The 19743-nt window shown below is 48.8% G+C and overlaps 1 protein-coding gene across 1 annotated transcript; it reads right to left on the bottom strand.

Moving 5' to 3' along the window:
* Positions 1 to 1382: 1382 nt before the first annotated feature.
* POF1B (POF1B actin binding protein) lies at positions 1383 to 18514 on the bottom strand. Its single transcript, XM_039722553.1, has 15 exons — positions 18073 to 18514; positions 13036 to 13074; positions 12572 to 12673; positions 11087 to 11260; positions 10036 to 10166; positions 9058 to 9085; positions 8158 to 8232; positions 5934 to 6026; positions 5134 to 5247; positions 4826 to 4978; positions 4601 to 4711; positions 3892 to 4020; positions 3539 to 3612; positions 3335 to 3449; positions 1383 to 2360 (listed from the first exon to the last, which is right to left on the bottom strand). Exons 1-15 carry the CDS (start codon positions 18397 to 18399, stop codon positions 2355 to 2357), a joined length of 1671 nt encoding a protein of 556 aa, XP_039578487.1. The 5' UTR covers positions 18400 to 18514; the 3' UTR covers positions 1383 to 2354.
* Positions 18515 to 19743: the final 1229 nt, after the last annotated feature.

The raw sequence follows: 19743 nt of genomic DNA, 5'->3' as shown, positions 1-19743 counted from the left end.
ATGTAGAAGTCTTGGTGAACCTAGCTGAAATTGAGGTGGGAAATGAGCTAAAGTAATATGTTTCTAACCAGGATTTACAGAGCTGAGTAAATGAGAAAATGTTTTTCTGTAAACTTCAGCAGAAATCACATTAGGTAAATCAGTTCCAGTTCCACAGCAAAGGGGACAGCTGAGCCAACAGTAACAGGTACCTCATAGTAAAAAATACTAAGTTTGCTTTTTAAATGCATATGGTTTGAAAACAAAACCAGCCTATAAATAAATGGCCATATGCTTCATCTACTAGTCTAATTCAGCTTTTTGACAATTGATTTGTGTTTTCTGTGAGTACAAAGTGTAGTTACAGCCTCTGCTCTGCAGCATTTACAGGGTCTGGTGGCCTTCAGATTCTTTGAGGAGCTGTCCTTGTCCCCAGGAAAGAGAGTGGCTGGCCTGAGCAGCAACCTGGGCTGTTTGTAAGCAGGCTGCAGCTTTCCTGGCTGTCCCAGGATGGTGTTTCCACTGGGATGGATCAGCTGGATTTGAAAAGAGCATTTGCCTGATGGTGGCCTTTGCCATGGAATTGTCTCACCACACCCAGCAGCTCCTGCTCTGAGCCCTGTCCCACCTTAAAGAGTTCCCTGTGCTGTGCCCTGGAGTGGAGGAAACACAGGTTGGTGTCACAGGTGAGGAGCTGCTCAGGAAATCCATGGCTGGGATGAGCCATCAGGAACTGTGGCCATTAATAACTCCCATTTCTCTCTTTGTAGCTTGGTCTGAGCTGTGGGAAAGCCCTGGTCCTGGTGGGAGCACAAGGAGCACCTGCACAGGTAACTGATGGCATGGAAGAGACATGCTGTTTTTAGTCCTTTTTGTGTTTTAGATCACCAAAGGTGAAAAGTTTTTTGCTGACAGTGTAACTAAGATTATTTATTGCATTGCCACTGTCCCATAGCAGGAGCACCTTAGCTCTGGGTGTAGATGTACCTTTCATTCACTGCTCTGCAGAAAAGTGGGCTGCTTTAGAATCTGTTTTAGAATAATTACTGACTGCAGAGGGGGAAGGCACTCCTCCTTCAAATGAGGGTATTTAACTAATTAAAGCCAGGCTGAAGGGGGGACCAGGCTGGTGAAACTGCAGAAACTGCAGGCCCATCTCAGCCTGGCCCCACTCAAAGAGCAGCAGCAGGAACAGGTTTTACTCGTGGCTCTTTGCCCAGTCCTGAAGAACACAAGGCCAGCTGGACATCCAGCAGCACCTCAGGAAGTTCTGGCAGCAGCAGCCAGAAAAGAGATCCAGCCCCAGTCCTTCACTTGTAAAGATTCATGGAGAGGAACAAGACACCACCTACACCCCTCCAGCTGTACACAAGCTGTTTCCAGGACAGACAGACAATGACCCAGAGAGTTAGACTTGGGTTTATTTCATGTTACAGGTAGCCTCCAGCATTCTTTCCCCATTAAACACGGCCTAGGGTCTATAGGATCTGGGAACAGAAATACATGGCTGCAGCAGGAAAGCAAAGCAAGAACCCCACGACAAAAGAGCACCTTTGGATTGCAGCATTGCAAACTTTCCCTGTGAGTCTCTGTGCTGTGTTGCTCAGACAGCTACTGAATCATGAACACCAAATCGGTTTGAAAGAATTTCTGTGGTCCTTCTAAGAGTGGAAATTGTAAATGGCAGGTTGGTCTGATAAGGAAATTTAGTCCACGAGTTTTTTTCACACAAAGTTCTTCTATATAAAAATATACCAAGTTCTTGAAAATTTGAAGCACAGCAAATAAATACAGCTGGTTTGGGGCTGAAAATATATCACCTCTGAGGTCAGAAGCATTCTCTAGAATGAGCCTTGGCCCAGCCCTTCCCTGAACTGGGTCCTGCTGGCTTTTGCCAGGTCAGAAGCTGGGTTTGATGGAAGTTTTGTCCTTGGTGTCCGAGCTTCCCAGACAGAGGCAGGTGTAAGGTAAGGAGCAGTTCCCAGTGAGGTATTTCTGAAGTTCCCATGCAGCCTGTGACTCTGCACTGAAAGCAGCTGTGGGAGGGGTGGGGCTGACATCAGGGTCATTCCCACTCTCAGCATGAAGAGACAGAACATGGCTAGAAGGATGAAGAGGAAAAGGTTTCAGGTGTCTTCCTTTTGTCTCCTAGATTGCCTCAGGACTGGCTGAAGAACAGGAGCTAGTCAAGACCAGCTGAGGTCCACAGAGGGATAGCATCCCACTCTTCCCAGGGAAAAGTGAGTCCTTAATGTTTTCCCAGCCTTCCTCACTATCAGACTGAACCTTTTCTTGGATGCAGAAGAGCAGAAAGTAAAGCAGTTTTAGTGGTTTGTGAACTCCTTGGAGCAGCTCTGAGGGCTCAGAGGATTCTCTCATTCCTAAAAGAAACAAACAGCTTGTTAGAAGAAATACACAAACCTGTTTTTGTTATGAAACAGAACTATCTCCCATAAAGCATCTCATTTAATTACCTACTTGTTTTCATTTCTCTATTGATGTTTCATTGCTTGACATTTGACTAGGTTGCAATGCACCTGGGTGAGGTTTAAGGATCAGTAATAAAACTCTGCTCTTTGCCAGTGCCCTGAGCCTTTTGCTTTTTTAATCCTGCTGCAGGCAAGGTCCCCTTGAGGGACATGCCCAGGTGTGTTACCTGCATCTGCTCAGGCTGTCACAGAACTGTCCCCTGGCTGTGTCCCCCCGTGGGTGGGTCCAGGTGCTGCTGTGACCTTGTGCCTGCAGCCACCACCCCTGCTTGCCACCCTGCCCTTTCTGCAGCCTTTACCTTGTAGCCAGACTTGGCACCACGAGCCCTGCCTGTAACAGAAATAGCTTCTGCAGCCCTGTTTTCTATTTTTACTCTGAATCACTCCTTAAAACGTCACCACTCTTCTGCATTCCTGGGTTCGTCACTGCCCTGGCTCAGGGTGAGTTTCAGGGATGGGGTGCTTTGTATGTTTTACTAATGGCTTGCAGTCATTAATGCTCCTCATGCCGAGGAGCACAGCCCTCCCACATCCCTGCTCACCTGAGAGCACAGCAGGACACGGTCCCTGCCGACCTGCCCAGTACAGCAACACCCCGGGGCCGGTGTTAGAGCAAGCTGATGCTTTTGTTCAGAGTAATTACGTGCCAGAGAAAACAACAAAAGGTTTTATTTGTACCACACCCACCAATTACTGCCTGCTCCAAGAGCCAGGACAGTTCCCTGGCTGCAGTCAGTCACTTCGCTTTTTGCAGTTAAATTACCACGAGGGCATCGCTGAGCTCTCAGTTTGGGTAATACTTCTTTGAAGTTAAATTGAACACTTAGGGATTGCAGAGGGAACAGTCCATATCCAGGTAAACTTACATGTTTCCAGATCTCTCCAGTCCTCTCAATTACAATCGTTTGTGATTTATTGACAGGTGATGTGACCTTGTAGTCATCAGATAGGAGACCCAGAATAGGATACTGATTCCTATACCTGTGGAGAGTTGAACAGGTTGCTTAACAGAGCCTAAACAAAGGAAAGCCCAATTGATGTGTTTTTGAAAAAGGTGAATAACACGTTACTTTTTAGTGATGATGGCTGTCACCCCGGGGGACTGACTGCCCGATAACTTCTCGTGCTTCAGTCTGAAGAGCTCCTGACAGAACCAAAAGCAAACATTGATGTGAAGTCATGTTTTTTGAAGTATCAGTTCACTAAAGCCACAATAAAATATTTGCAAAAATTTGTCTCAACAGTCTGAAAATCTGCCCTTCCAGAAGGCTGTCAGAGAAACAGCATTCAGTTAGAACAAATCCTAATCCCTCTCCTGAGCCAGGAGAGGACAAGGGACTTCCTGCTAAGGTTCCACCTACACAGTACCATGGAGACTTAAACACAAAAACTCTTAGAAGAGAAATAACTTGTATTATTTTACCTCTTGCTGTTGTTTAATAAAAGCCTCTTTATCCTCCAGCAGCGATGTCAGCTCGTGCAGCCTCATTTGCAAGTCACTGTTGCTCCCCTCTCTCCTGGTTATGTCCTGCTGGAACTGGCACAGCTGGGACTGCAGAACAAGGCAGGAGCTCTCAGGTGTGGGGGGCTCTGGGCAGGGCCCCTCAGCACCCACCCAGGGCTCCAGGGGTGGCTTTTCATTAACACCATCAACAGTGAGGCCCAGGGATTTTCAGGTCAGGGAGTTGAACCACACAGTAAATACAGGAAGTGCTAATTGGACTGAATTCTATCCAGTATTAATTAAATTATTTTAGAATTCTCAAGCTAAACCAACACTGAACCAGTTGAATTGGCTTCCAGAGTTGGAGACTTACCACTGATTTCTATGAGAGAAATACAGCTGTGACTGGGATTTGTTTCCTATTAAGCATATTTTGACTTTGATAATTTCTTAGGTTATCAGGACACACAAAATATCCCTTTAAGGACAGCCCACTAATCAGGTTGATCCCTAATTTCTTCATGTAAAGAACAGTTGGGTTTTTCTAAAATCACTATTTTATGTTCTACTATAAAGGTTTCAAACCATCACCAGTGTCTGTGAGTAAAGCAAAAAGTGCCTGTGGAAGATCCCTGCTGCTGTGAGTGCAGAGCAGCTGTCCCTGCACACAGGCAGCAGGGCCCCTCACCCTGAGGCTGCGGATCTCCCTGTCCTTGTCCTCCCTCAGGTTGTTGATCATCTCCACGTAGCAGCTGGAGAGCTCGTCTGTCGTGGTCTGCAGGGTGGGGCTGGAGCAGCTCTGCAGCACAGATCCCAATTTTATTTTACAAACAGAGTTTTCATTGTTAATTCTCCTACACTGATCCCTCTGAGTCTGGGACTCAGCTACTGCACCCAGTCAGGGAGCCCTCACCTGCAGCTTGAGGCTCTGGATCTCCTGCTCCAGGGCCCTCTTGCCGTACTCCAGCTCCTTCAGCTGGCACTCCTTGTCACCCTCGCTGAGCCGCAGGGACAGGAGCTGTTCCTCCAGGGAGCGGCATTTGGCAGTGCTGTCCCTGAGCCCTTGCTGGAAAGCACAGGGGGAATGAGCACCTGGACTTGCTCAGGGGAGGAACAGCATCACACACACAGCAGGCAGCAGTTACTCAGAGTACCCAGAAGTCAGCAAATTGTCCCCATTTTGGCTGCCTGGAATGGCACTGGAAATGTTTCTTGATTTACCTGCTGCTGACGATTGTTCTCCCTCAGAGAAGCCAGCATTGTTTCATATTCTTTCACTTGGGAATCCTTAAAAGCCAAATCCTTCTTCAGCAAGATATTGTCAGTTTCCAGCTTCTGCAGGACATAAGTCAAAAGTTTACAGTCAAAAGCTGCAATTTTTCAGTAAACTCTTCCCATAAAGTGCAACACAGTCATTAATAAAGGGATGTTTTAGAACTGAGAGAATGCTCAACTTTCTTGAAAGTCTGGGGTTTAGGTACATAGCACACACTGTAGTGCCTGTGGCTTTGTGCTGGGTGATGAGCACTGGGATCCTGGACACTGCCCTTCCAGTCTTAAATAGAAGCCAACAAATAGCCCCAAACAACCAAAAACACCCCAAAACTAAGTCCACTGCACCGACCCCTTGTTCTGTGCTCAAGTTCAAACTCTTCTCCCTCAACTTTGCATTTTCCAGGACAATGCTGTGACATTCCCAGCGGTGCTGAGCACTTGGGCTGGTGTGGGGAACAACAGCAATTGTCTGGTGCCTGCATCCACAGGGATGGCTGAACGCCAGAGAGCCTGTGGGGCTGCCAAAGCCAGCCCTGTCCATCCTGCCCAGAGAGCCTGTGGGGCTGCCAAAGCCAGCCCTGTCCATCCTGCCCAGAGAACCTATGGGGCTGCCAAAGCCAGCCCTGTCCATCCAGCCCCCTGAGGCACTGACAGAGCAGCCACTGCCACCAGCACAGCCCCAGCCTCAGTGCCAGCCCCGGGCTCCTGCTCCAGCTGGGAGCAGCTGGAGGAGGAGCAGGACTCACCCCCAGGTCATCCTGCAAATGGCAGAGCTCCTCCCGCAGGTTCTTGAAGGTGGAAAGCACAAGTCTCAGGGATTTGTCCGATGTCGCTCTCATCTGGGAGGGGAGAAATGAAAGGGATAATTTGGTTTAATTAAGGAGCTTTGTTTACAATATGCCTGACGAGAGGTAGAACAGAAACTGCTTTACAGCTGACAGTAACTTCTAAAACCATTGCACGTCCTTTGAAGTGCCCACAGTTTCTACAGGAAACATTTTCCTTGCACTTTGTTCTGCAAATGCCAGTGTTCAATTTCTGCCTTATAACACAGGACATTGTTAAAATGGAAGGAACAACAGAGTAAGGAACTGCCTTTGTACACCAATAAAGGGAAAAATAAATGTACAATTGTTGTACAATTATTATTTGAGCTTTAAAAGCTTTGTGCTTACACTGATTTTTAAAAATGACTGCCCTGCCTGAAAAGGCACAGAGGAATGAGTCATGTTTGAGATCTGGCAAAGCTTTGGGCTCAAGGATGATGGAATTTAATTAACATTTTAAAAAATTTAAATTAAAAAAGCTCATACAGCCAACACCTCCCTTTAAAAGGAAAAAGATCCCAAAGATGAAAGGAGTCACCTGGATGAAAGAGAAAACCGTAAGTGACCACAGCCCACTGTTCTCCTTTGGAATGTTAATTTTAATGCCTTTAATAGCTGTGTATTGATTCAGGTGACAATATAAATGGTTGCATTTCATGATACATTTATAATATTTAAAAGAAACATAATAGACTTTGAAATGACACACAAATAACTCCTCAAGTCATAACACTCCTTGAAGGGCTGAATATTCAGTGCAAAAGCTGTGGTTTTTTTTCTGTCCAGACAAAATGAAACCCTCCTGTGTGTTCCCTTCACTTGGAGCTCTCATGCTCTCTATCCATATGAGGATTGGCCCTTGCCCAGTTTTTTATCCCCACTGGTGCCGTGGTGTGACTGAGACTTCATTCCTAGTGCAACTCACCTTTTTGTTTGTTTTGTGATTAAAGTGGAATTTTACTTTTGTCTTATGGTTTTATTGTGTAATAGACTATAGAGCAGTTTGAAAGAAGGAATTGAGTCAAAGGGTGAAATTTAGACTATAAAAATGTAAGTAAAACCCCACTCAGCAACTGCTTAGTGCTAGAGGTTGCTAAATCCCAGTGGAATTCTCTGTGTCCTTAGAGGAGCCTCTGGGCATTCCCAGCTTGGAATCCTGAGCTGTGCAAACCCTTCCCTCCCAGCTGTGTCCTGGGTGGATCCTGACAGCACCTGGTTCCCCAAAAGCCATTCTGGCTGCATTTTATAATCACAGCTGTGAGGATGTAAAACCAGCTGGACACAGAGATAACAGGAAATGCCTGTTCCAGCTTTCCACCTGGAGCTGAGCCAGCCTCCCAGCACAGTGTGCCACTGAGACCATGCAATATCTGGGGGTTGATGTCCATCTTCCTTGTAAGAGAAGCATAGAATAACACAATAATTCCAGTTGGAAGGGATGGGGATGTCAGAGCAGGGCAGCTCTGAACTCAGACTAGGCTGCTCCTCCTCAACCTCATTTCAATGGATTTTTTTTACCAGGAAGTGATTCCAAGGTGCAGCTCCCAGGTAGGCTCTCCCTCCCCCTACCTGAGGGAGCCCAGATCAGGACTCTCCTGCTGAGGCTGCCCTGGATCCTGCTCTGACACACCTGCCTGGCAAAGGCAGCTCTGCGTGCTGAGCCGTGCTTTTGGCATCCAACAGCAAACAGAACCATTCCTGTTGTGGGTCAGGTGTGAAGGGTTTTGTCCTGGGCTGGTTCTTCAGCTCCCTCCCTGCTCCATGCCCAGCCACGGGGCTGGGCTGGGAGCAGGTGGGATTCAGCCTCTGCTTCTGGGTTTTTAGCACCTCCTGTTTGTGTTTGGCTTTCAAAGCCTTAATACACAACACAGAAAGATGAAAGGTCTCTGTTCTCGTGTCAGTGGTCAAAAGCCAAGACAGTTTCCAGTGAAACTGCAGGAAAGCCCCAGTAGAGCCCAGTTTAAAATCCACAAGTGGACTGTGGGTCCGTGTGACACTTCCTGTAAAGCCACCATCCCACCCCCTCACTCTAGAAACAATGGGACGAGGGAATACAGAGGGAGGGGTGTTATGTACCAAGTCCCTCCAGTGTGTGAGCCAGCTCCACTGCTCCCAGCTCCTACAGGCTGCCAAGCTCCCATACCTGGAGGAGATAACGAATCTGCTGCTTTGTTGCCTCAGACAGTCCTTTGGGAATTAATTCTTCAATATCTTCAGTCTAAGCAAAGAAGGGAGGAAAGGGGAGACATCTTGATTAAGAATTTTGCCTGGTAGATTAGTAATGTGGTTTCTTCATTAATTACACAGCTCTGCTATGAAAAACATCCTTAGTACAAGGCAAATAAGAACAAAAATAGATCAAAGTCTATCCAGAAAACTTCCAAAGTCTTTTATATGTGGGGCATGTACAAAGTGAGATAAAATGATACATGAAGCATATATTCAAATGCTTAAATTCAACATTTAAAAGCAGTATTCAAACCAATCCTCTCTCAGGAATTAACAGCTGGTGCTACAACAACTCCCAGCAGTTTATGGGGGGCAAAACCTCGTGTTTCTGAATGGGCTGCCAATAAACCCCAGATGACCACCAGGAGATGCTGCCAGGGTTCAGTGGCATTTGCTTCCTGCAGGCGAACCCTGGACAGGTATTTCTGCCCCATTCACACTGAATGCCTTCAAAGGTGCAGCACCTGCTGCTCAGCAGCAGCTCCACCGGCCAGGGACTGAAAGACCCTTTACAAAAAACACATTGTAAAAATACAGGTACCTGTGCAAGTCATTTTCCAGTGAAACCATTACTGGAGCAGCAGGAGAGACTTCCAAAATTTGACTCTCATACGGAATAATGCAAATTCTTGAAGTTTCCTTTCAGTGTTACCACATTTGCAAATACCTGCCTGGCAGTGGTTTTCAGGCTCTGAATGTTTTTACCAAGCAGGAAGCATTAACTAACCAAGACCAGCCTCCTTCACTTCAACTGCTTTGGCTTTATTTGCTTGAACCCTCCCCCAGTGGTGGCAGGGGACAGCCTGGGCCTTACCTGGCACGTGAATTCAATGTCGTGGTTCCTGTAAAACACAAAAAGCTGTCTGAGAACTTCTAGGATTCAGGCCTATATTCACCACTAAAAGATTATCTGGACAATAGAGAGCAAGGAAGGGTCTTTTTCAGCTGATGAGTCATTACCTTCCCTCTGTGGAGGAATTCCTGGGGAGACTGGAGTCCTCCAGCAGCACTGCAAACACAGGCTGACTATCCCCAGTCCTTTGGGCAGTTATCCCAATTATGGGCAGTTAACCCAATTACTCCTTTAATTGCCTGGGTAATGGTTTGCCCACAGCTCTGCTGCAATTCCCTGCCCTGCCCCCAGTGTTGACTGGGCATTCTCAGGGTTTCTGTGATGGTTAAATTCCCTTTTCCCCTGCTACAGGACCACTTTCCTTATTCAGTGATCCTGGAAGGCATCAGACAAGATCAGAAGTGAGGGGGAAGAATGAGGGTGATGGATGGAAGGGGGGGAGGCTGTGCAGGGCAATGCCTGCTGTGACTCTCATTCCTTGCCACAGATGGTCTGCAGGGCTCTGCAGAAAACGTGCTTTACGTTCATTTGGATGTAGATAATGAGCTTTGTGCCTGGTGGTGCCTGTCCTTTAATCCATGACACAACATCAGGACAGGAGAGAGGAAATCTGGACATTTGGGTTGTTTCCTCAGGACACAGCAATAGAATTGTGTCATGAAATATATGTCAGAGTTTGCTGTAAGTTCTTGTTTGCTCAATGTACAAACACATGTAGGAGATACAATTCTTAAGCATCACATTCAATAAATTTCCTTGGCTTACAGCATTTCCATGTCCTCAGTTACTTGCAAATCAGATGAATGTGTAAAACACCCAGTCAATTCCAGCTGTCAGGAAGAAACAAGGAGTACAACCAATTCCCAAACAACCCTGTCCCTGCCAGCTGTGCAGTGCTGCATGTGTGGGGCACGGCAATGACAGATCCAGTGGCAGTACCTTGTCCCAATCTTCTCCACGTGCTGCAGCAAGCAGCTGTACAGGTCATTGCTCTTGCGGTGCAGCTCGGCCAGCAGCTCCCCAAAGAAGCGACAGTCCAGCTGCTCGGGGCTGTCCTGGGGGCAGCTCACCTGGCAGGAGACAGGCAGGGCATCAGGACACCATCCCTTCTTTGGCATGAAAGCTGAACATGGAAATGCTATAGGTAGGATTTGGGTCTGGTTGCTCTTAGCAATTTTCACTGTAATTACACTTTTCTTGGTAGTGAGTCTGCTGGTTTTCAATAATGAGGAATGACTTCCTTTAGAACAACAAGAACCAAGCCAAGTCCTGCTTCCACAGCAGTGACCTCAGCCCAAGCTGAGTGTCCTGAGCTGGCTGATGGGAGTGTCCAGCTCTGGAAGGTTCTGCACAGGTCTGACACTGAGGTCCCCAGGGTGTTTGTCACCCAAACACCGACTGGGTGCACAGGAGGGACCTGCTGCACTCCCTCCCCAGCTGCAGGTACACCAGGAAGCTCCTTTAGTGCTTCCACTGAATTTGTGTCAACAACTTTTGCATCAAATTGAAATACATTTGAAACCCTGGCTGATCAGCATAGAAATAAAGGAACGCTGAGCTGATATTTGCCAAAGTTATAAAGCAATGAGTGTTTCCTCCCAAAGCAGAGGCTGTGCATTCCTCAGTCTTTGTGTACAGACTGACAGGTGAAACCTGACTGAATTGATGGGTAAAGAAAAGCAAAACCAAACAGCCCCATGAGACTGAGCCCAGCTGAACACCACGGGCTCATCTCAGTCAGAGCACACCTGAGCACAGGTCTGTGACAATGAGAAATACAACTCTCAAACAGCCTTTCCCCCCAACACCAGGTGAGAAAGCCTTGGACAGTCCCAGACAGACACACAGACCCTGCTCAGTGACAAGGGTCCCACACAAACCTGTGGGGACTGCAGAGCCATGAAAGCACTCACTCCCGGGGTCTGTCGCTGCCTGAGAACGAACAGCACCGAGAACAAACCACGTCAAGAACGAACCCCGCAGCACTCACCAGCTCGGGGGGGGCCGTGCCCCTCCTCACAGGCTGTGCCCGGCACTCGTCACTCCCCGGGCCCGGGCACAGCTCGCAGGGACTGCCCGTCTGTGTCTGCTGGCACTGCTGGGTGACCGCGAGCGGCGGGCACGGCTGGCACGGCTCGGCCGGGCACACCGGGAACTGCCGCTCCTGGCACAGAAAGGAGCTGTCAGTGCTGGGCTGCACGGCTGGGAAAGGGCCCTGCTGGGCAGAAAGGGTTAATGCTGGGCTGCACGGCTGGGAAAGGGCTCTGCTGGGCAGAAAGGGTTAATGCTGGGCACCCTGCATGGGTGGGAAATGGCCCTGCTGGGGCAGAAAGGGTTAATGCTGGGCACCCTGCATGGCTGGGAAATGGCCCTGCTGGGGCAGAAAGGGTTAATGCTGGGCACCCTGCATGGCTGGGAAAGGGCTCTGCTGGGGCAGAAAGGGTTAATACTGGGCACCCTGCATGGCTGGGACATCAACCTCAGCAGTGAATGAAATGTGTCTGTGACTGGCAGTGCTGGTGATGGCTTTGGATGATTCAATAATCCAAATTAAATTGCTTTTACACCTAACAGGGCTGTAATTCACTAACTTCCCTCTCAGTTTTAGTAGCTGCCAGTGAGAAGCACGGGTGAAAAACCTTTCCCAAGGTAGATGTCCCACTACACATGGAAATTTCCTTTACTATGCTCCTGATTTGAACTAAATCCAAACATCACTTGGGTAACAAAAACCAGAAGTACAACTATGGTTTCCAGGGCTAAACTCCACAATTTTTTATTCTTTTCTTTGCACATCATCTGCAGTAAGAAAGAAGCTGTTATTTATAATTACAGTTTTTTTCCTTTTCCACCTCAGAGATGGGATATCACAGAAAATTCAGCTATCTAAAGTCCAGAGAGGCATGAAAAGTCCCATTTTAAAAAACAAAGTAAAAAAAAAAACTCAGGTAAATCACTCTGAGAAATGCTATATTTCAAATTTTTTTCCTGTTGGAAATGTTTCAGAGCAATGAAAGGGAGCAGTATTTTTTACCTATTGACAAAATACCAATTGTGAGATGAAATTTGCCAAACATATTTTTCCAAGAGTTAGTAAAATAAAAAATTGTGGTTTTAATTTCTTTTTTCTAAAAACGTATCTTGGTTATTCTGCTATGAAGCTATTACAAGAAACTAATTCACAGCCACTATTCAGATACAGACTGACAATACTAGAGTTTCAACAGCAGTTTTCATTGTTAATTAATAATGAATTCTTAGGAAAAATATGGCAAACATTCCACTTTCTGCTCTCTTTAAATATTTCTTCAGTTACTTTGAGAATGCATCCTAGATCACAAGGCAGTTCTCAGGTTGGCAGCTACTCCTAACCAAAATAAGAAAAACCCCAGAACCAAATCAACCCAGAAACATCAATTTCCTGCTACCAACTCAATGTTCTTCTTGCAGTAGATAATATAAACACCCAACTTACCTGGAGGGGATTTAATAGCTCATATTTTCTTATTGTTTTTTCATAGATAACATTATTTCCAGGAGAGAAACTGGCCCCTCTAAGAAAAGGGGATAACGGCTCCTGTAAAACATGTAAATAAAAACTCCATAAATCTTGTCAAACAGCAAACTCAGGATTAGTGTAATTTTGACTAAAAACAGGTAATTTAAAGATATGTGAGCTGTCCTTTAGGATGTGAACATGTGAGTGTGTGTGGCTGTGCTTGCATAGGGACTACGTGAAATGAACACAGTAGAAACAGTAATGAATCAATATTAATAAAGATGTAACTGCTGAGAGATGGGAGCCTGAGTGGCCACTCTGCAGTGTTTTCCATCCCTCATAATTCCATCTCTGACCCCCAGAGGTGTGAGCTGTGTGCTCTCAGAGTGTTTATCATCCCCCCTGCAGGAGCTCAGGGAAGCCCAGCACAGTTTCCATACCTGATCCGGGTTCTCGATAATGATCCTGCGGATGGTGCCCTGCAAGGGAGGAAAAAAGGTTCAGAGATGACTGCAGCTCAACCTCCAACACCTTTTCTGGCAGAGCAACCTGATTATGGACATTGGCTGTAAATACTGGGGGATCCACTGGCCACAACCACCTGGAGATGTTTCAAACCCAGGGCCCTCACACCCCAAAGGAATTGGTCCATGTGCAGCACATGTGCAAGACACAGTCCTGCACTGCATTTTAAGAGCTGGGCTTTTCCCAATCCCCTCTTTGCAGGTCTGAGGGAATTAGTCCATATTTTCTGCTAGAAATCAAAGCTAGATGAGCCTTCCTGGATCCCATGTCCCTGTTCCAGTCCATCCCTTTCATTTTTGGTTTTTTCACGTTACACATCAAACTCAGCTGGTGTAGATGGAGATGCATCATACTCTTTTTGTGTCAACAAGGCATGAATTTTGGATTTTGCTTAAACTCAGAAGTGAACAGGTAGAAGAGCTGCCCAACAACCCACTGGGTCACATCCAGTGCACACAACTCCACAGCTGCCACCTCTGGGAACGATACCCACCATGGAGCATCTGCACATTTCTGAATGAAAAATGAGATGTGCCTCTTTAAATTGCAAAAATCTGTCCCTAACAACAGCTTTGTTTTCAAATAGATTTCTTCAGGTTTTGCCCCAGCACTGTCCAGAAGCAATTGCAGACACTGTCCTCCACCAGTTCTAACAAATCACACCATGCTTCAACCCCTCACATCCAGGTCTTTACCCAAACCAGCAGAGCTCCCACAGAACCCAATCTAAGGACTGGGCAATTTGTCAGTTTGCAGCATAGTGTTTATCCTCCCTCACAGCACAAACCTCCAATTTTCATAATGAATCATTTCTTCCCCAAAGCCAGGGGGAAGTTTATGTTGCTGCAGCTCAGTCTCAGCCACACTCTCAGCCAGGTGAGAGCAGCTCTGAAGTAGGTCAGGTTTCCTATCAACTGTTGCATAAGCTTAGGAAGCCTGGAGCAGTTTTCCAAACCTCCCAAGAGTGAATCATAACAGCACCAGGAAAGAGGAACAAAACTAGAAAAGAAACTGTATTTGCAGCAGTCAGAGTAATTAAGAAATTTCAAAATTAAAACTGCTGCAGAAATTTGAGGATCTGCTCAGGGCAGCTGCCACCCCATGTGCCAGCAAGACTCTGGGGACACAACACAGAGAAGACACAGCACAGAGAGGTGGAACATGCAGCCCAATCTGCACCACCAACACCTGCAGAACTGGAACTAAAAAGTGAAATAGCACAGGAATGGCCACTGGTCCTTCCTTCAGCCCGGTCTCAGAGCAGGCACAGCCCGAGCCTGGTCTGTGAGGAGCACAGGGAGCTGTGACACCAGAGAGCCGTGGGACAGCAGGGACTGCTCCAGCACAGGGACAGCACATGGCCATTGTGTGACACTGAACAACAGCCCTGGAATCCACTGAAAGGCTGGACAAACGTGCCAGGTTAACTCAAAGTCTAGAGAGGATAACGCATCCAGGGTGTCTCAGAGAATAAACCCACAGCGGAGGAGTCTGGAGCATTTTAAGTTGAAACAGACCTTTATAATATTCTCATTGTATATGCAATATTATACAGAACCTAGGAATGTTTTGCCTGGATAAAATTATGCTTATTTTCGAGATACCCAAACTCTTTCATTTTCAAAGAACTGCTCTACAAACAGGGATTTGCCTGCCCTTTCTCCCATTCCAGCCAAGCAGGCTGGACTGGCACAGGCTGGGAGGGGACAAGAGGCAGAACACTGTGTCTGTGCCAGCCTGCACTGCCCACACACAGCTCGGGGCTCTGCACAAGGAGCTGCCACCTCCAAGACCTCTGGAGCTGTCCCCCAGCAGTGGGAACACGGAAAGGGATCTTGGGCTGTTTCAGTTTTCCAGCATTCCCAAGGGACACAGCTCAGGCTGCTCTCTGCAAGCAGTCAGAAGATGCAGTGTCTGAAGATGCAGCATTTTCTGTCTGGGAGAAGGAAGGGGAAGGTGGGATTCCAAAGGGAAACCCAGTGCTGTTGTGGGTTTGGAATTCATGACAGCCTGAGCAGTCTGGGTCTCTTTTACAGACTCACACAATGGAAGGGACTTTAAAGTTCCTCCCGTTCCAACCCCCTGCCATGGGGCTTATAAGCAAAATTTAAAAGGTAACACTAAAACTTGCATGAATATTTTTTGCTAGTCTTTAAGATTTCTAAATAAGACTTTTTAATTTTAGAATAAGCACTTGATAGATTTATCCTTAATGTGCCAATTTTATGTAGAAGAAATCAAATGACCCTTTTTTTTAAAATTTCAACAGGTTACCTTTGGCTTCAGCTAACCCAGACATGAAAGCGAGAATTTAATCTATGTCAAAGGCCTTTATCCACAACATACTGTCTTGCTAATGACAAGCAATCATCTGCTCCTAATCTATGAGTTCCAGTTGGCAGGTGAAATGGGGAAATGGCAGGCTGTGTCTGAGGCTGTTACAACACAGACCAACCCCAGAGCTGGTTAATATTACACCATTTTCATGGGAGCCCTTTGCACGTCACAGAACTGAGCCCAGCCACACAAACACCTGACTCCCAAAATTTCTCACATGGACAGAGAACCTCTACAAAGCCGGTCAGGGTTTTGCCCTTTGCAGACAATTTGTATGTGCAACTTCATGAATTATCTTTTCATGACCATGGAAAAGGGATTCATACACATAAACCACACTGGAAGGGAATTTATTCCAAACACTTCTCATTTCGATCAAGCAGAGCAAAATTTGCTGTGAATTACTCCAAGGACAAAACAGACCACGAAAATAAAAAACCCGGAATCCTGAATCACAAAAAGCACCAGCACATGTGCTCTGTGCACACAGCAATTTCAAATTCTCCCTCTCTCCAGCTTGTTAAAAGTGTACATAAACACAAGAGCACACCCCAGCCACATGACTGAAAACCAGCACTGTGTCAACAGGGATGTACGTGTCTGTTATTGTCAATCCACACAAACTCTGCAGAAGCAAATTAAATATGGCTCAAAGACAGCCCTTTGCTTCAGCAGCACACAGAGCTGGAACTGCAGCTCTGGCTGCCACTACCCCCAAATCCTCCGGGGACAACAAACACAGACGGGAGCTGGGATTGGTCCATTATTCACCTTACCTGGCCCTGCACAATGGGCTCAAAGTGCAACTGATCCACTCTTTGGGAATGTCCTACACCCTCCCAGGGCTTCTCTGAGGCAACTCCCATTCAGCACCGAGCGTGCCACTTCTGCCTCCTCCCAGCTGACTTCCCTGTTTGTTACTGTTTTCTGCTTTAATAACTTCCTAATAATCTGTATTAGGCACCTTCCTTCTCCACCACTGAAACTGCAACCCACACAAAGCCTGACTGAGCTACACCCTCTTGTCTTTAAAGTCTCGTCCAGCAAAACACTTCAGCAAGAAATTAGTTTTCATCAGCAGGACGTAATGGATTCAGTGACTACAACAGATGTTGAAAATTAAACATCCTCCATAGAGCAGCGACAGCATTTGAGTCTGTAATCCTTGTTCACGTACTTATCTAGGCTGAGGAAGCTTGGGACTGCAATGTTTATGCCAATGAATATTTAATTAATTAACTGCAATTCAGACTATCATCCAGCCTAGCTGAGCAGATCACTTATCTGGGAGGGGAGAGACCTGTGTTTACACTCCTGCCCTGCATCTTGCAAAAGAGGATTAACAACCTGGACACAGAGGGAACGGCTCTGCCATTACCAACTCCTACAAAGCCCTTACGACCACAGACTCGCTCAGGCTGGAAAAACTCACCAAGATCATCGAGCCCAACCATTCCCCAGCACGGCCAAGGCCACCGCTGGACCATGTCCTCAAGTGCCACAGGCACAGATTTATGAACGCTTCCAGGGATGGAGAGTCCACCAACTCCCTGGGCAGTGCGTTCCAATGCTTAACCATCCATTCCATGAAGAATTTTTTCCTAATATCCAACCTAAACCTCCGCTAGCACAACTTGAGGCTGTTTCCTCTTGTCCTTCTATCAGCACAGCTGCTCACTCACTTCCCAGGATTTACATAAACCATCCTGGAGAAGGCAGCCCTCAAACTATGCAAATACTGCTTTGAAAGGAATGCAGATCTTGTATTGGTCTTAATCCAGATTCTTTTTGACAGGTAAATATAACACTGGAAAGAAAATTCAATAAGAGTTCATCTCAAAACAAATGTACATTGCCATTTGAGTACAGCAGAGCAATCCTACTGATGTTAATGGCATTCTGCTGTATGAGGAAAAAATAGTTTGAGAATAAATTTTGATCTCCTTTCTGGTTTTGCAGTCAAATCTGTTCTTTAGCTATTGGTTTCTAGTTTTAATATACCATTTGCATGTGTTAAATTCCACCGATACTTTCAAGCCATGCCTTGGATACACACACAACAAACCTGCTGAGCTGCATTGCGAGGGCTTTCCAACACCTCAGTCACGGACCTTACTAAGCACCATCGATTCAAAGAGATCTAATAAGCACACAGGCTTCCAGTTCGATTTACATGAGCAGCCCCAAGTCAGCAGAGCCGTGCGGGGACAGCGCGGCGTGGGAAGGGAGCGGCGCCCGCGGGGCACCGGGGCCGAGCCGTGCCGAGCCGGCCACAGCCGCGTTCTGCGGCCAGAGGGTGGGAAAGGTGACACCGCATCCCGGCCCCGGGGGGGACACGGGCCGCATCCCGGCCCCCGGGGGGGACACGGGCCGCATCCCGGGCCCCGGGGACAGCCCGCTGAGGCTGGGCACGGCGGGGAGCGCCCACAGCGGTGTTTCCACAGGGTGAAACGCGCGGGGCGAGCGGAGAGGCCGGGCTGGACCCGTCCCACCCCCAGGGGAGCCCGGCCCGACCCTCAGAGCCTCCGGCGTCGGGCTCCGGCTCCGACGGCCGCTCATGGAGTGCGGGAGCAGCCCCGAGGGGCCGGGCCGAGGCCGCGCCGTGCCCGCCGTACCTGAGGCGGGTCGCAGCCGTGCCCGCAGTCCAGCGGCGAGGCGGCCCGCGAGGAGCAGGAGGTGCTGACCCGGCGGCAGCCCGGCCCGTAGGTGCGCACCCGGTCGTAGGCCACGGCGCCGTCCTGGAGCTGGTGCGGAGCGGGGTCCAGGCAGGGCAGCGGCCGCGGCGGCTCCGGGCACGGCGGGGGCTCGGGGCAGGGCGGCGGCTCGGGGCAGGGCCGGCGGGCGGGCAGGGGGCTGTAGTGCTGCTGCCGCCGGTAGTAGTGCTGCTGCTGCTGCTGGAGGGGCAGCGCGGGCGGCTGCGGCTGCTGCTGCGCCCCGAACATCGCGGCGGGACTGCGGCGGCGGCGGCGGGGCCGCTCCGGCTTTACCTGCGCGGGCCGCGCCTTGGGCGGGCCGCACCTGCGGGCGGGGAGCGCCGGGCCGACCCCGCCCCGGCCCGGCCCGGCCCGGCTCCGGTACTGCAGCGCAGCGAAACATCGCCCTGGCAAGTGGGAGAAAAGCAAAGCCCCGCGCTGTTCAGCGAAGCCCTTTGCTGCTGCTGCTGCTGGAGGGGCAGCGCGGGCGGCTGCGGCTGCTGCTGCGCCCCGAACATCGCGGCGGGACTGCGGCGGCGGCGGCGGGGCCGCTCCGGCTTTACCTGCGCGGGCCGCGCCTTGGGCGGGCCGCACCTGCGGGCGGGGAGCGCCGGGCCGACCCCGCCCCGGCACCGGCCCGGCCCGGCTCCGGTACTGCAGCGCAGCGAAACATCGCCCTGGCAAGTGGGAGAAAAGCAAAGCCCCGCGCTGTTCAGCGAAGCCCCGCGCTGTTCAGCGAAGCCCTTTGCTGTTCTCTTTCAGCGTGTGTAAGGGGAGTGTAAACGCACAGCTGCCTGCTGCTCAAATGAACTTTGGTATTCTTTCCAGGGAGGTTGTAAACTCGGGCACAGAGCGCTCCCGCCTGCAGGAGCCTCGCAGAGGCTGCGCCTGGAGCAGCGGCAGGGTCTGAACCTCATCCCTGCCCCGCAGAGCCCGGGCTGCCCTCAGCGAGCAGCTGTCAGCATCCCGGGATGGTCTGGGACGAAAGGGACCTTAAAGCCCGTCCCGTGCCACCCTGTGATGTGGGCAGGGACATTCCCCGCTATCCCAGGCTGCTCCGAGCCCCGTCCAGCCTGGCCTTGGACACTTCCAGGGATGGAAAAGCCGTAGCGGCTCTGGGCAACCTGTGCCAGGGCCTCACCAGCCTCAAAGGGACGGATTTTCCTCAGTGTCCCATCTAATCCACCTCTTCCCAGCGGAAGCTATTCTCCCTTGTCCTGTCATTCCCAGCCCTCATCATTAAGTATGGAATAGCACACAGCTCTTATCTGGAAAGGATGGAGTTTGTTACTTACTCAAATCTCACTCTGCAGAGAAGAATGTGAACTCGGTTTCTCAATCCAGCATATTTTGAGTTGGATTCCTCTGGCAGCGTCAGGCAAGCCCTAACTGAGAACATAACTTTGTTCTGCAAGGTCATGTAGCAATAACATAATTGTAGAATCTTGTGTAATGAATATTCTTCTTAATGATAAACCTGAAATTCTTAATTTTGTCAGTTTGTTTCCCCTACATGCCTACTGTGCTGTAAGGCCACATAGTGCAGTCAGTCACACAAAACAAAAACTAATTTCTATGGTGCCATGTTAGGGC

The sequence above is a fragment of the Passer montanus genome, unplaced genomic scaffold, assembly GCF_014805655.1.
Source record: "Passer montanus isolate IOZ18808 unplaced genomic scaffold, ASM1480565v1 scaffold49, whole genome shotgun sequence".
NCBI lineage: Eukaryota > Metazoa > Chordata > Aves > Passeriformes > Passeridae > Passer > Passer montanus.
This window is presented reverse-complemented; position numbering and strand designations above follow the sequence as displayed.

What these genes read in the sequence shown, in the direction of transcription:
- POF1B (XM_039722553.1), bottom strand. Translation starts at nt 18,399, where the DNA reads ATGTTCGGGGCGCAGCAGCAGCCGCAGCCGCCCGCGCTGCCCCTCCAG. An exon ending in GCACGGCCCCCCCCGAGCTG is followed by an intron (nt 10,167 to 11,086) that starts GTGAGTGCTGCG and finishes GTCTCCTGCCAG; the next exon opens with GTGAGCTGCCCCCAGGACAG. An exon ending in ACATTGAATTCACGTGCCAG is followed by an intron (nt 8,233 to 9,057) that starts GTAAGGCCCAGG and finishes TTCTTTGCTTAG; the next exon opens with ACTGAAGATATTGAAGAATT.